This window comes from Plecotus auritus (assembly GCF_963455305.1).
Source record: "Plecotus auritus genome assembly, chromosome: 1".
Taxonomy (NCBI): domain Eukaryota; kingdom Metazoa; phylum Chordata; class Mammalia; order Chiroptera; family Vespertilionidae; genus Plecotus; species Plecotus auritus.
Window position 1 is genome coordinate 146,170,804 of NC_137770.1, and position 14,534 is coordinate 146,185,337.

Consider the following 14,534-nt stretch of genomic DNA (forward strand, 5'->3'; position numbering starts at 1 on the left):
AATATAAGATGATAGTTTTAAGGTTTTAAATAATATAATATGTTGAAATTTGTAAACAAAGTTAATAGATACTACTCATCTACTTATAAAGCATTATTTTTAATCCTTTTCTCAGAAATACTAATTCATCCAGATTCCCTCACCCAATTTCCAGTGGGAATGACAGCTTATCTTCAAGTTGACTGTACAATGAAGATCTGTAACTTATCAGTAATATAAAATATCAATTATGACCCAAATAGCATTAAAAGACATAAAATATACCTCTATCTGAAAAAAATTTAAAAAGAGTTTTACTTTTTCCTTTTAATAGAAAGTTTTCAATTTAGACAGTTAAAAATGGACCTTTTACTTTATAAAATTGGAAACGAAAACCATAGTTTCTGTGGCATTTTAAATAGTATAACATTAAAGTTAATGGATGTTTATCAATTTCCTTTTAAACGTAGGTGGCAAATAAATTATGAATGCAATTAATATTTACTGACATATACAGCAAAGAGCATTGCACTAAATATAGGACAACAAATTGAACTATTGCTCTCTTTTTCCCTTCTATCATTAATATATATACACCAAGGACAATTTCCAAAATTAGTCCAAATAAGTTATATATGAAATGTACTATTTTTAACTTTATTTTTATTGTTGACATTATTACGCTCCTCTCCCTCCCCGCCACAACTTTGTCTACTTCCACTCAGCTTCTGCCACCTCTTCCCTCTGGCCATGACTACACTGTTGTCTGTGTCTATGGGTTATGCATATATATAAAATTTATAGGAAACTGAGTTTCAAAATGTTTCCCTTGACAATATCCACTTTTGCCATATTCACATTAAAACGTTATGTTTTAATGTCTACAGAAATACTTATTTCAATCTGTCATCATCCTACATTATCTTTCTTACCTATGAGCTAAGTAACACAGAGCATTGTGTGGCTTTTAGCTCATTCACTCAAGTACTCAGGTAGGTGATACATTAAAGATAAGCAATTCATGAATATTTCATTGGCGTTACTTCCCTAAAGCAAAATTCCTGTTATAAGTTATAATTGCTGCATAAAAAAATAAACCCTAAGTAAAGCATGTATGACTATGGATGTGTATCCATTCAGTATCTTAGGAGCATGACCTATTGCAAGTGTTCGGTAAGTGGTATTCAACTTACTGGGACATATCAACTTCTACTGGAACAAATTAAAGTTAGAAAACAGGTAAATCATCTGCTTCCCTTTATGTTTTCCACAGCTGTGTTTATCATTGGTGGATAGCTTCTATAACTTCCATTTCCTCTTTTGAGTCATTCTCTACCTCTTCTTGCTCTAGGCCCTGGGAAACTAAACTATAAGGACACATTAACAAGATTCTTTGTCCTTTGGATTTTGATTAGGTTTAACTTTTGTTAAGGTTTGGCAAATGGGTAGCATCAGCAGGAGACTAGTACAAGGGAAGTAACTGTGAAATCACCCTTTAACCAAATAACACACTTTTAAAAAATATATATATATATTTATTGATTTGAGAGAGGAAGGGAGAGGGAGAGAGAAACAGAAACATCAATGACGAGAAATAATCATTGATTGGCTTCCTCCTACACACCCCCTACACGTGGGCATGTGCCCAAACCCGGGACCCTTCAGTCCACAGGCCGACAGTTTAAGCACTGAGCCAAACCAGCTCACGCACCACAACTTTTCTTGATGGACTTCTTTAACTCCAGATTCATACAACGTTTCTTCCTCTTAAATGTTTTGGTCTTAAATGTAGGTGATAAAAGCCCCTATTCTGCCTCTCCTGTTTGGTTTCTTTATGCACAATATTTCCCTAATAAATAACTGCTTTATTAAAATATTCTCAAATTATACAGTATCAATGAACCATCTATTTCTTGACAGAATATTAATGATGTAGTAACTGATGAAATCTTGAAATCTTGGTAAATAGATTGCTATCAGTGAGAAGACTGTTCCTAGTTTTGTGCTATTTTCCCATATAACTAAACCATACCTATTTTTCTTCATTTTTTAAGGGAAAAGGGATAGTTTTGGTAAAGTAAATGTCACTCCAGTTCATTAAAACAATGTGTTTCCAATGGAAAGACAATATTAAATACAAATTATTTTTAAATGTTGAACTCATCACTGATTTGTTTAAACATTCTACCACTACAGCATCTATTTTTGCCAGAAGAGGCCTTCAAATATCAATTGCTATTGATTTTCCTGCTTAAAATTGTAAACACCTCAGAATCCTATTCCTACAACATTTAAACATGTACAAGCCTATCAAAAGAAACAAACCAAACAAACAAACCTCTTATTTGGCCCTACATCTCACTAAATGTCAACTTCTTGAAAGAGTTGTCTATAATTGATTGCTCTTTGCCATTTCCCATTTTCTCTATAAAAGATTGACTTCCAAATTCTTCCCTCTCATTCCAGAACAGGTTCTCTCTTTCCAAGATCACCAGAAACCACATTTTGCTTTTCCCAGCCTACATATTTTTTAGGCCTAATCTCTCCGAAACATTCCAACCTGTGGACACTCTGATAATTACAGCTTTTTATCATCAGATCATCAATCTATTTTTGTTGTCCTGAGGTGTCTATGTCCTCATCTCAGTGTCTTTCAATGCTTGGTTTTCTTAACTGTCTTTTAGATGTTCCTTAGGATTTTGTCTGCCCCTTTTTCTTTTTACTCTTTATTATCTCATCTACATCACAGTTTTAACCATCGTATGTTGATGGCCATGTATCTGTATGGATCTTGCTTTATCTCTTTCTTGAGCTCCAGATATTCATTTCTAAATACTTTCTGAATATTTCTGTGGATGTGCCACAGATACCACAAATGTAACATGTTTAAAAACGAAGCCACAATCTTACCGTAACAGGTCCTTCTCTTCCTATTTTCCCCAGTTCAGGAAATGGTAGATTAGTTGTCCTGGTGTCCAAATCAGAAACTTGGAAACTATTCTTGATTATTTTCTCTTCTTCACCTGAATGTCTCTAAAATCTATTCCTATCTTTACCACACACCATTATTAACCAATGCCTTTATATATATTTTTAAAATATATTTTATTGATATTTCACAGAGAGGAAGGGAGAGGGATAGAGAGCTAGAAACATCGATGAGAGAGAAACATCGATCAGCTGCCTCCTGCACACCTCCCACTGGGGATGTGCCTGCAACCAAGGTACATGCCCTTGACCGGAATCGAACCCGGGACCTTTCAGTCCACAGGCCGACGCTCTATCCACTGAGCCAAACCAGTTTCAGCAATGCCTTTATATTTTTGACCACAACATTTCCTAAGCAGTCCTCTTCCTTGCTTCAGTCCATTCCATGTGCTACTTAAAGGGTTGCGTAGCCCTGGCATGATGGGGAGGCCTCTTCAAGATTGAGTCCTTGCTTGTCTCTCCAGACTTATTTATACATTTCCCACCACAAATTACTCTGGTTATACGAAATATGCTTCAAAGAACCTTTTCACTATTCTTGGGACATTCTTCACTGGAATTGAGCATCTCTATTTGCCTAATGACTACTTGTCTTTCTAAATTTGGCTCTTTTTAAAGTTTACAGACTCCCTAGCACCATAGTTAGAGTCGCCTATAAATTCAATAACCCTGTATCTCTCTCTCTCACAGAACTTATCACGTGGAATTCCCAATTATCACTTACCAATCTCCTTCAGTAATTTAAGAAGTATCTATAAACTGAACTGGTACAATGCCAAATCCACCTGAATCATAAATGTCCAATACAATAAGTGGCATAAATTGTGTTTCTATTGGAAGTTTGTGAACAAGTGAATGAATGAATGTGAGTTTACAAAATATTCTAAATCAGTAGGTAAGCCTAGGAAAAAAGGTTATTCCCCTTTGGGAGGAAATTTCCATCATTGGATGCTATTATTTTGTAATTTTGTTCCAACATTTTGTCCATTGTTCATTTTCACACAATTTACCCTACAGAGTCAGAACTCTTAAATATTTTAGAGATGGGTAGAAGCAATTCTCTCATGATAGCAGTCTATTCCTAATGTGGACTTATTTCCCTTTAGGAGCAGAACTTCAGATATTGCTACCTCATCAAACACCAATTTTCAACAAATCTCTAAAAGTATAAGGATACAGCACTTCCCTAAGCTTCTCTTTAAAGCTACTTAACGTCAAATATCACATAATTATATTGAACTTAATATGACTCCTATCAGCCAAATAACATTAAAACCTTCATGGGAAAGGGATAAGTAATTAGGCAGACTTTTTCTTTTTTATTCATTTCCATTTGTTTACCTTGCCTCTAAGAAAATATTATAAGACTTGACAAGTTGGCTTTATTACAGAAAGAATATACTTATATTTAATAACAGGGAGATAGAAAACCAATCTCTAAGTTTCAGCCAGGAAAAGAAGTTCACTGATTTAAGGATGAAACCTTTTTTATTTTATTTTTAATTTATAGTTAAGGCTGAAATCTTTAAACATTCAAAGGCTGCCTTCCTTTTCCTTCATTTATCTTTAGTCTTTCCAATAATTACTATAATTCTGGATGTCCACAATAAATAGGGCACTGATATTGCCTTATATTTATTTCAATGTTCCAAAGTGCTTTGTACTATTTAAAAAAAAATGTGGTCATTAACATATGGTTTATGGAGCGCTATCATTGCAGCCCTTACCAAAAATAGAGTATAGTTAACATACTATAAAATCAAGCAAATAAAAAATAATTACATAAATATTAATGGTGCTTTGATCCCACCACAATTATGTGCTTACCTTAAAGTTTTGTGTAATTACTTAACTAAAACTCTTCCTTTCCTATCTGACATAGGCTAATTATAATGAAAATAGAAGATGCCAAATAAAAGGGCTTGGGATTTTACATATATTCTCTCAAATCCTCACAGCCCTGAAAGGTAGGTATTATATGGATGAGGAAACTGACTCAAATAACTTTCCCAGGACTGAACAGGTAGTGACAAGGATGAGATCAAATCTATATCCTTAGGCTTTACACAAATTCTTAATGAAATGATATTTGCCCAGGTAGTTGTCCAGGTCTAGCCCCTAACTACACATATTCATTGAAATGAATATTTTCCCATGGAGCTTTGCTTGATCCTCTTCATTAACATTTATGGTGGGAAGAAATGATAATTACATGTCTTCAATCCATTTCCATAAACACTGTTAAAAAAAAAATTAACCAATACATAAGACCATCCCCATATGAATGACACAGATATGAGTAAGAAAGGAAATCAGATAAGTTTAACAGAGATTAATGTGACTACACAGATAGAATGCTTCTAGAGATGCTAAACAAGGGCTATATGTTTTGTCTAGGAACACAACACAAAGAACTATGTTATTGATGATATGGTCATGGTATGACTCTAGAGAATTTTGTTTTATTTGTCAAGCTCTCTTAATCATTCCCAAACAGCATTTCTTCCCTGGCACATTAAGTTAGTGAAATGACTCACAGCAGCTGGATTCATCTTCATTTAAGTGGCAGTCAGGCACTCCATCACATAGCAGGAGGGATGGGATACACTCGTGGGTAGAGCACTGGAACTCCATTTTACCGCAGAGCTGAGGAGGAGGACCGAGAGAACAATCCATTTCATCCGATCCATCTACGCAGTCCTCCTGTCCATTGCATTTCCCTGAGAAAGGGACACACTGGAGTGTGTAGACACAAGAAAATTGATCAGCTTCACAAGCAGGTGGCTGTGTTGTGACAGGACCTGAAAAGAGAGCATGTCAAGTCATTTTTGGCATTAGGAGTGTTAAATCTCTGTCTAGTGTTGAAACATTGTAAGATATATTTATTCTTTATTAAACATAAAACATTTTGGTAATTTAAGTAAATTAATTTCCAATTAGGAATTATATGAACTCCGCAAAACATACAAACATGATTAGAGAAAATGCCTTATCTAAATCTCAGAAACAACATTCTTTTTTTTTCTTTATTGATTAAGGTATTACATATGTGTCCTTATCCCTCCATTGTCCCCCCACCCCTCACTCATACCCTCACCTCCCTGGTGTCTATGTCCATTGGTTAAGCTTATATGCATGCATACAAGTCCTTTGCTTGATCTCTCCCCCTTACCCCCACCCTCCCCTACCTTCCCTCTGAAGTTTGATGGTCTGATTGATGCTTCTCTGTCTCTGCTTTTGCTCATCAGTTTATGTTTTTCATTATATTCCACAAATGAGTGAGATTTATCTTTCTCTGACTGGCTTATTGCACTTAGCATAATGCTCTCCAGTTCCATCCATGCTGTTGCAAATGGTAAGAATTCCTTCTTTTTTTACCGCAGCATAGTATTCCATTGTGCAGATGTACCACAGTTATTCATATTCATATTCATATTCATATTCATATTCATATTCATATTCATATTCATATTTATACTAGAGGCCCGGTGCATGAAATTCGTGCACGGGGGTGTGTGTCCCTCAGCCCAGTCTGCACCCTCTCCAATCTGGGACCCCTCAAGGGATGTCTGACTGCCGTTTAGGCCTGATCCAGGTAGGATCGGGCCTAAACAGGCAGTTGGACATCCCTCTCACAATCCAGGACTGCTGGCTCCCAACTGCTCGCCTGCCTGCCTTCCTGATTGCCCCTAACCACTTCTGCCTGCCAGCCTGATCACCTCCTAACCACTTCCCTGCCAGCCTGATTGATGCCTAACTGCTCCCCTGCCAGCCTGTTTGCCCCTAATGGCCCTCCCCTGCAGGCCTGGTCCCTCCCAACTGCTCTCCCCTGCAGGCCTGGGTCCCCCCGAACTGCTCTCCCCTATAGGCCTGGTCACCCCTAACTGCCCTCCCCTGCAGGCCTTATTGCCCACAACTGCCCTCCCTTGCAGGCCTGGTCCCTCCCAACTGCCTTCCCTTGCTGGCCATCTTGTGGTGGCCATCTTGTGTCCACATGGGGGCAGGATCTTTGATCACATGGGGGCAGTCATCTTGTGTGTTGGAGTGATGGTCAATCTGCATATTACTCTTTTATTAGATAGGATAGAGGCCTGGTGCACAGGTGGGGGCCACCTGGTTTGCCCTGAAGGGTGTCCTGGATCAGGGTGAGGGTTCCCTTGGGGCATGGGGCGGCCTGGGCGAGGGGCCTGTGGTGGTTTGCAGGTTGGCCATGCCCCCCGGTGACCCAAGCGGAGGCCCTGGTATCTGGGGTTTATTTATCTTCTACAATTGAAACTTTGTAGCCTGGAATGGAGCCAAGCCTTCTGCTTGCTCTGTGGCGGCAGCCATTTCTATTGGGATTTATGTATCTTCTATAATTGAAACGTTGTAGCCTTAAGCGGAGGCCTGGGCCAGCCAGGGTGTGCAGAAAGCTTGGCTTCCTCCATCACCGGGGGCAACTGTAGCCTCCTGCTCTTTCCAGCTCTGTGGCTGCCGCCATTTCTGTTTGGGTTTATGTATCTTCTATCATTGAAACTTTGTAGCCTTGAGTGGAGGCCTGGGCCAGCAAGGGCAGGTGGAAAGCTTGGCTTCCTCCATCGCCGGGGAAACCCACGCCTCCCTCCTGCTCTCTGTGGCCATAGCCATCTTGGTTGGGTTTATTTGCATATACCCTCCTGATTGGCTGGTGGGCGTGGCTGGTGGGTGTGGCTGGTGGGCGTGGCTGGTGGGTGTAGCAGAGTGATGGTTAATTTGCATATTACTCTTTTATTAGATAGGATTTATATTTATATTTATATTTATATAAAACAATGGTCAATTAAAAGTTTCACTTCATTCATTATTTTTGTTGGATTAATCTCATATTTAAGGAAGGGCAGACATCTTTAATTTTATTTTTTTTCTAAAATATTTTATTCACTAAACATTTATCTTTTGAACTCACCAAAGGTTAAAAAAGTTAAATAAACATTTTTGCTTGCGATGAAAATTTAGAACCAACTTTTGTAGTACTCCTATTACTTAGCTAAGATCTTTTCTGGGGAAAAAACCAACAAACGGAAACAACACCACCATAAAACAAAACAAACAAACAAAAAATCATGAGGGAAGTAATTTTCTCTATTTCAAGACAAGCACAAATTTCTTATGCTTCTCAGACTATTTCAAATGTGTGTGTGTGTATGCACTCCTTTATATTTTTCCTTATATTAGATTAGAGGCCCAGTGCATAAAATTCGTGCACTGGGGGGTGTCCCTCAGCCCAGCCTGCACCCTCTCTGATCTGGGACCCCTCAAGGATGTCCAACTGCTGGTTTAAGCTCGATCCCGGCGATCTGGCCTAAACCGGCAGTCAGACATCCCTCTCACAATCTGGGATGGCTGGATCCCAACCACTCACCTGCCTGCCAGCCTGATCAACCCCTAACCACTCCCTTGCCAGCCTGATCAATGCCTAACTGCTCCCCTGCCAGCCCGATCGCCCCCAATTGCCCTCCTCTGCCGGCGCAATCACCCCCAACTGCTCTCCCCTGCTGGCCTGGTTGCCCCCAACTGCCCTTCCCTGCAGGGCTGGTTCCTCCCAACTGCCCTCCCCTGCCGGCCTGATCGTCCACAACTACCCTCCCCTATGGACCATCTTGTGCCAGCCATCTTTGACTACATGGGGATGGCCACCTTTGACCACATGGGGGCAGCCATCTTGTGCAACGGCATGAGGGTCAATTTTCATATTACATCTTTATTATATAGGCTATGCAAAAACAAAATTCTCTCTTTTATTTTGAGGTAGCAATGTCATCATATTTCAGAGCCATTTATATCAAAAGGTACTCACAACTCACTTATTCTAGACCCTTCTAAACAAAAAAGCTGAGGCACTTGTACTATCTGTAAAGGATTCTGTGTTGTACTGCGGATTCTGTCTTCCATCAAGATTAAGGTGTTAATTCTCACAACTGCCAGGAAATTACCAGATGACAACTCACAGATGAGTTCAGCTCCAGGAGCTTCCCTCTAAGTTGCACTGCCTCACAAGAACAGCTCCAGTCATTGACCAGTTAATTGTGGATAAGATGACCGAACCCATATGTCTCAATTTGGGACAACTGTGAGGGCCATTATAGCCCTAGAGTTCCCCATGGCAGCCACTGAGCCTCACTATTGCACCTGCAGCACAGCTCAACCCTCCCTCTGCCCAGTCCTGCTCCTTCACTTCACAAGGCCTGTTCCTGGGAGGGTTTCCAATAAACCTTCTACATGGAAATCTTTGCCTCAGAGTTCACTTCTCTGGGAACCCAAGCTAAGGTACTATCCAACCATCAAAATATATCTTGTCTGAAATTAAATCTCCATTGAATCACTTCTCAAACTTTCCACTGAAATATTTCTAATGTAAGAGAATATTAACTTGGACCCTTCTGGGAGTCTATGTATGCTCTTAGCCAGGAGCACTTCTCTGTAAGTTCAACATTTCTTTTAAGTCTCTTGTTTTATCTAGTGAAAGTTCTGCATGTAGATGTTTTTTAATATAAAAGTATAAAAGCTTCCTCCAGTTCTCATTTCAAATAAAATGATTACTCATGGAAGATGAACTATGTTTATCTTTTGAATTGAAAGTATTCTACTATATTCTCTCTTTGAGAAGTTAATAAATTTTTCTAAAAATTTAATATCAATGTATTTATATTTCAATGTCACCCTTGAAATTACCTAATTATTATAGGTCATGTCTTTTCATATAATTCTGTAAAAAATGAGTAAAATTAATTGTTTCCTGTTTTAAACTGAAAAATCTTAGCACCACCTTAAATGCGTATTACTAAGTGAGAATAGTCAATCTAAGAAGGATATATATTGTCTGATTTCATCTATATAACATTCTGGAAAAGGCAAAACTGTGGATAGAATAAAATGATCAATGGCTAGCAGGAGCTGAGGGGAAGGAAGAGTTGAGTACATAGAGCACAGAGGATTTTCAGAGCAGTGTCATTCTGTATGACATTGTAACAGTGGATACATGCCATGCCATAGACTGAATGTTTGTGTCTCCCCAGATTTCCTATGTTGAAACCTAATCCCCATGTCATGATATTTGGAGATGGCTCCTGGGAAGTGATTAGGTCATGAAGCCCTCATGAATGGATTAGGGACCTTGTAAAAGTGCCTGAAGACAGCTACCTTGCTCCTTTTGCCTCCTGAGGACTCAGCAAAAAGGCACTATCTATGAGGAAGCAGTTTTTTCTGGGCACCAAATCTGTCAGAAGCTTGATCCTGGACTTCCTAAGCCTCCAAAACTGTGAAAAATGAATAGTTGTTGTTTGTAAACCACTACATCTATGATATTCTGTTTCAAAGTCTGAACAGATTAGACATGCCATCACAAGTTTGTCAAAACCCATGGAATTTACAACACTAAGAGTGAAGCCTAATGTAAGCTATGAACTTTGCATGATAGTTATGTGTTAATATTGGCTCATCCATTGTAATAAATATACCACTGTAGTGGGGCATGCTGATTGTGAAAGAAGCTGTGAGTGGTGAGAGAGATGGGTATACGTGAACTCTCTGAAACCCCACTTAATTTTGCTTTAAAACAAAAACTTCTCTAAAAAATTATATACTTTATGTAAATTTTAGCACTAATATCCCCCAGAGCATATAATCTAGCTGCACTGCATGTTTTATGCTTTTCTTTTTGTAATTTTTATGTTCAGTGAGCTGCTTAGTCAGGTTGTTTAAAAGCCATGGAATTGAGTCCCAGACAGTGTGGCTCAGTGGTTGAGCATCAACCCATGAAACAGGAGGTTACGGTTTGATTCACAGTCAGGGAACATGCCGGGGTTCCAGGCTCCAACTCCAGTGGAGGATGTGCAGGAGGAAGCCAATTCATGATTCTCTTTCATCATTCATGTTTCTATCTCCCTCCCCACTCTCTTTCTCTATCTGAAATCAATAATTAAAAAATAACATATTTAAAAACAATGGAATTGAGATGCAAGGCCAGTGAATCCACAAGCAAATGATGCCAGATTAGTCCTAATCTTAATTAGCTTCCTTGAAAAATGCATGTTTTTATCAATTACATGAGAGAGTTATTCTGTGGGAGAGCATATAGCATGATAAGTACAAAACTAACCCCTACATCAGAAAAGCAAACTGAAATAGCACATTTAGTGCTGAGAGTGTCATTCATGTACCCCAAAGAGTACTCTCAGAATAGAAAGGAAGAGAGAGAAGGAATTAGGAAATGTTGGTGACCAGGACTGAAGGAGAGAAAAAAGGAGGAAATAAAGACACTCCAAGAAAATGCAGATTAATTTGACAAAATAATTCATTATTTTTAAGTTAAAGGTTTTTTACTGGTGTTAAGGCAACATTTCTCTGACTATATCTGATTAAGGATATTGTGTAGATCTGATTCTGGGGCAGGAAGAAGACACTGCTATGAAAGCTTAGTGCATTTACACACACACACACACGCACACACACACACACACACTCACACACACTCAGACCTTAATATATTATATCAGATTTAGGGGAATGTTTCTCAAATGGATCACAAGTCTAAAGTTTGTGGAGATCAACCATAAAGTATATCTCGTGTTGTAGTTTGCAATTGATTTACTCTTTATATTGGAGCTGCTTCAAGGCTGTACCAACAATAAAAGTATGCTGACTCCCTAGTATCTCACAAATATGCTTCTCCAGTGCAAAGCAAGGATGTGGATTTATAGCTATCATCTAAAAATTTTTTTAAGTCATCACTCTCTTGTCTATATTGCACCAGTCATATGACAAACACATGAGCATTAGCTCTCATGAGTTTCAACAGAAAATAGGTTAAGAAATCTGATTTAGAGTATAAGGGGTTTGTATTGCAAGTTAGTTTTGAGAACAGTGGTTCTGAAGCCAAAGGAAAATCCCACAATCAAAGCTATGCTAGGATCATCATGAAATGTCAGTTGTGTCACGGCAACAGCATCTTTACCCATTCTAGAGGTGTGACCTCACACTGTGTTTGGACATTCCAAGTCAGAGCTGGAAAATTTTTAACCTCCCTTTGAGAATGCAGTGACATATTCTTCAATAAATACTTCTTAAATTGATGAATAATAATTAATGGTTAAAATAGTTTTACTTTCTATGATTAATTAACATAAGGTAACAATAAATAAAGAATGCATTGACTATTTCCATTGATTTAATAAACCATAAAATAGTATACATCAGAAAAATAAAAACTATAAGACTCTTTAAAAATAACTTTCTAATATATGTGAATATAAATCTAATTTAGTAGCATCTATATTCATTTATATAGATGCTATGGTTTTTACCAATTGTTTTAGAAGGTTTATGAGATTTCACATAAAGCACTTTTGCAAACAAGGTTATATATAAATGTGTAAAAATAAATCTGCCTTTTGTTTTATAATAAATGTTAGGAGAGAGAAAAAGAAAATATTTTAGGAAAAAACCCACCTGAGATAAAAGGGTGTAGGAACTGGCATTATTAGCTAACTTTTACATTCTCCGGAACCAAAAAATTCCTCTGATTACCACATTCTATTCCATTTTGTGCTATGAAGCATGTTACAATTTCTGACATCCTGGTTATTTCTTTGTCTTCCTACAGAATGTTGAGTTTTATTGTTCACTTCATTTGGGCAGCAGTTGAAATATCTTTCTTAGAGCAATAAAAATTACTTCATACTGATAATTTGCAGTGAAATACAATGAAATGTTCTCATGAATTTCATATAAATCCAATACATGCCTAAATTGCCCGAAGATAACCTGGTGGATTTTTATCTTTATGATTAATATGTTTAGTGAAAGCAAAATGAATTGCTGGTGTTGAAAGGAAAAATAGTTTTAAAGAGGAGGAAATAAGCTCTTGCCAAATATTGCCATACTCAGTGATATAAATGGTAAATGCTCATTGTAAAATACATCAGTTATAAGTTGATAATTGTTTGTCTCTGGCAGATATTTTATTCACAAAAATGGAAAAATATCTCAAAAACCCATGAGGAAAAATATCATTTTTAAGCGCAATTCCTAAGAAATCCTAGTTTGAAGTTATTTTTTTAAAATATATTTTTATTGATTTTTTACAGAGAGGAAGGGAGAGGGATAGAGAGTTAGAAATATCGATGAGAGAGAAACATCAATCAGCTGCCTCCAGCACACGCCCTACTGGGGATGTGCCCGCAACCAAGGTACATGCCCTTGATCAGAATCGAACCTGGGACCCTTCAGTCTGCAGGCCGACGCTCTATCCACCAAGCCAAACCGGTCAGGGCTGAAGTTATTTTTAATTATAATTTTATATTTATCTTTTCTTAAGTTTCTTTATAAAGAACAAAAATATTCATTAATTTTTTAATTTAAAAATTGTTATCTCTAGGTGGAGCTCTAAGAGAATCATTTTGATCTCCTTTAATCTCAATATCTGGTTAGTTTAAATATTCTTGGAAAGATGATAGTATGTGACCTCTGTTTGGACTAAAAACAACAGAAAAGTCTGGGACATATAGAGAAGTGTGGAGCATGTGGAGTAGATGAATCAGGAGGGCTTGTTGAGCTTGTCCGAAAGAGAAGAGTTAGAAGTTTGACAGAAGTGACAAAGCAAAGGCGGTCTAAAAGTTTCCAGAAGTTGAATCCAATACAGAAGCTGTCAAGCATCTAAGAACAAATGCCAAATAGAAAGTGATAATGATTTTCAAAGTAAATAGCTGCAGCTAGCCAAGGCTGAAAAGCTATAGTAACTTAAGGAGAGAGCTCACAGATTAAACATTTATGTGATATACATACAGGCACTTATATATGTATATATGTGCATTTGTGCAAATATTGTGTGTGTGTGCATCTTTGCATATGCACACATGCGTGTACACAGTTTCACCAGTGATAGAAAGGATGGAGGAGAGAGGCTGGGCAGTGGTGCTGGGCAACACAGGTGAGAAAAAACATGAGACTGCGGTGGAGGGGCGAGTACCTTATTACCAGAGTTCTTTTTCCCCCTCAGCACATACTGACAATGCAGACTTGAAAGAAACTCAAGAAAATACTTTCCGCACTAGGAAAAATAAGAGCTGAAGAAACGGAAGGTATTAAGAGGCCCCAAAAGAGTTATCCTTTCTACTCAACATCAATATCTGCCACGATTATAGAGAATTCCTTCCTAACTAAAAATAGTGATATCACTGCAAGTGACTGAAATTGTATAAATGAAGAATTTTCTGCCTTCACATAACACAAAATAATCTAAAACGTATGTGCATGGAGAAACATGAAATGCTAGGTTGCTGATCATTTCTTTCTTGTCATGAGCCCTGAAACCCAGAGAGACCCTCGTGGATTACATATTCGTTCCTATTTTATCATTTCCAGATGGTGCTATAGTTCTTGGTCTGACATATTTTTATTGGTGTGGCCTCTATTATATGCAATGGTGGACCAGGTTGTGTACTTGGACTAATTTAATGCTATTGTTCACTGATAGTTCGATTACATATTAACTACAACTTTATTTAATAGTTAAGAATTTCCTAAATGCTGAACTCTTGATTTCTAACTTT

General features: G+C 37.8%; 1 protein-coding gene across 1 annotated transcript in view; it reads right to left on the reverse strand.

Moving 5' to 3' along the window:
• The window catches only part of MALRD1 (MAM and LDL receptor class A domain containing 1), a gene marked incomplete at its 5' end in the record, with an annotated part of 676,620 nt that overhangs the window by 125,396 nt on the left and 536,690 nt on the right, over nt 1-14,534 (reverse strand). The window contains one exon of the mRNA XM_080679375.1: nt 5,505-5,768. Within this exon, the coding sequence (XP_080535501.1) occupies nt 5,505-5,768 (264 nt within the window). The remainder of the gene's footprint in view (nt 1-5,504; nt 5,769-14,534) is intronic.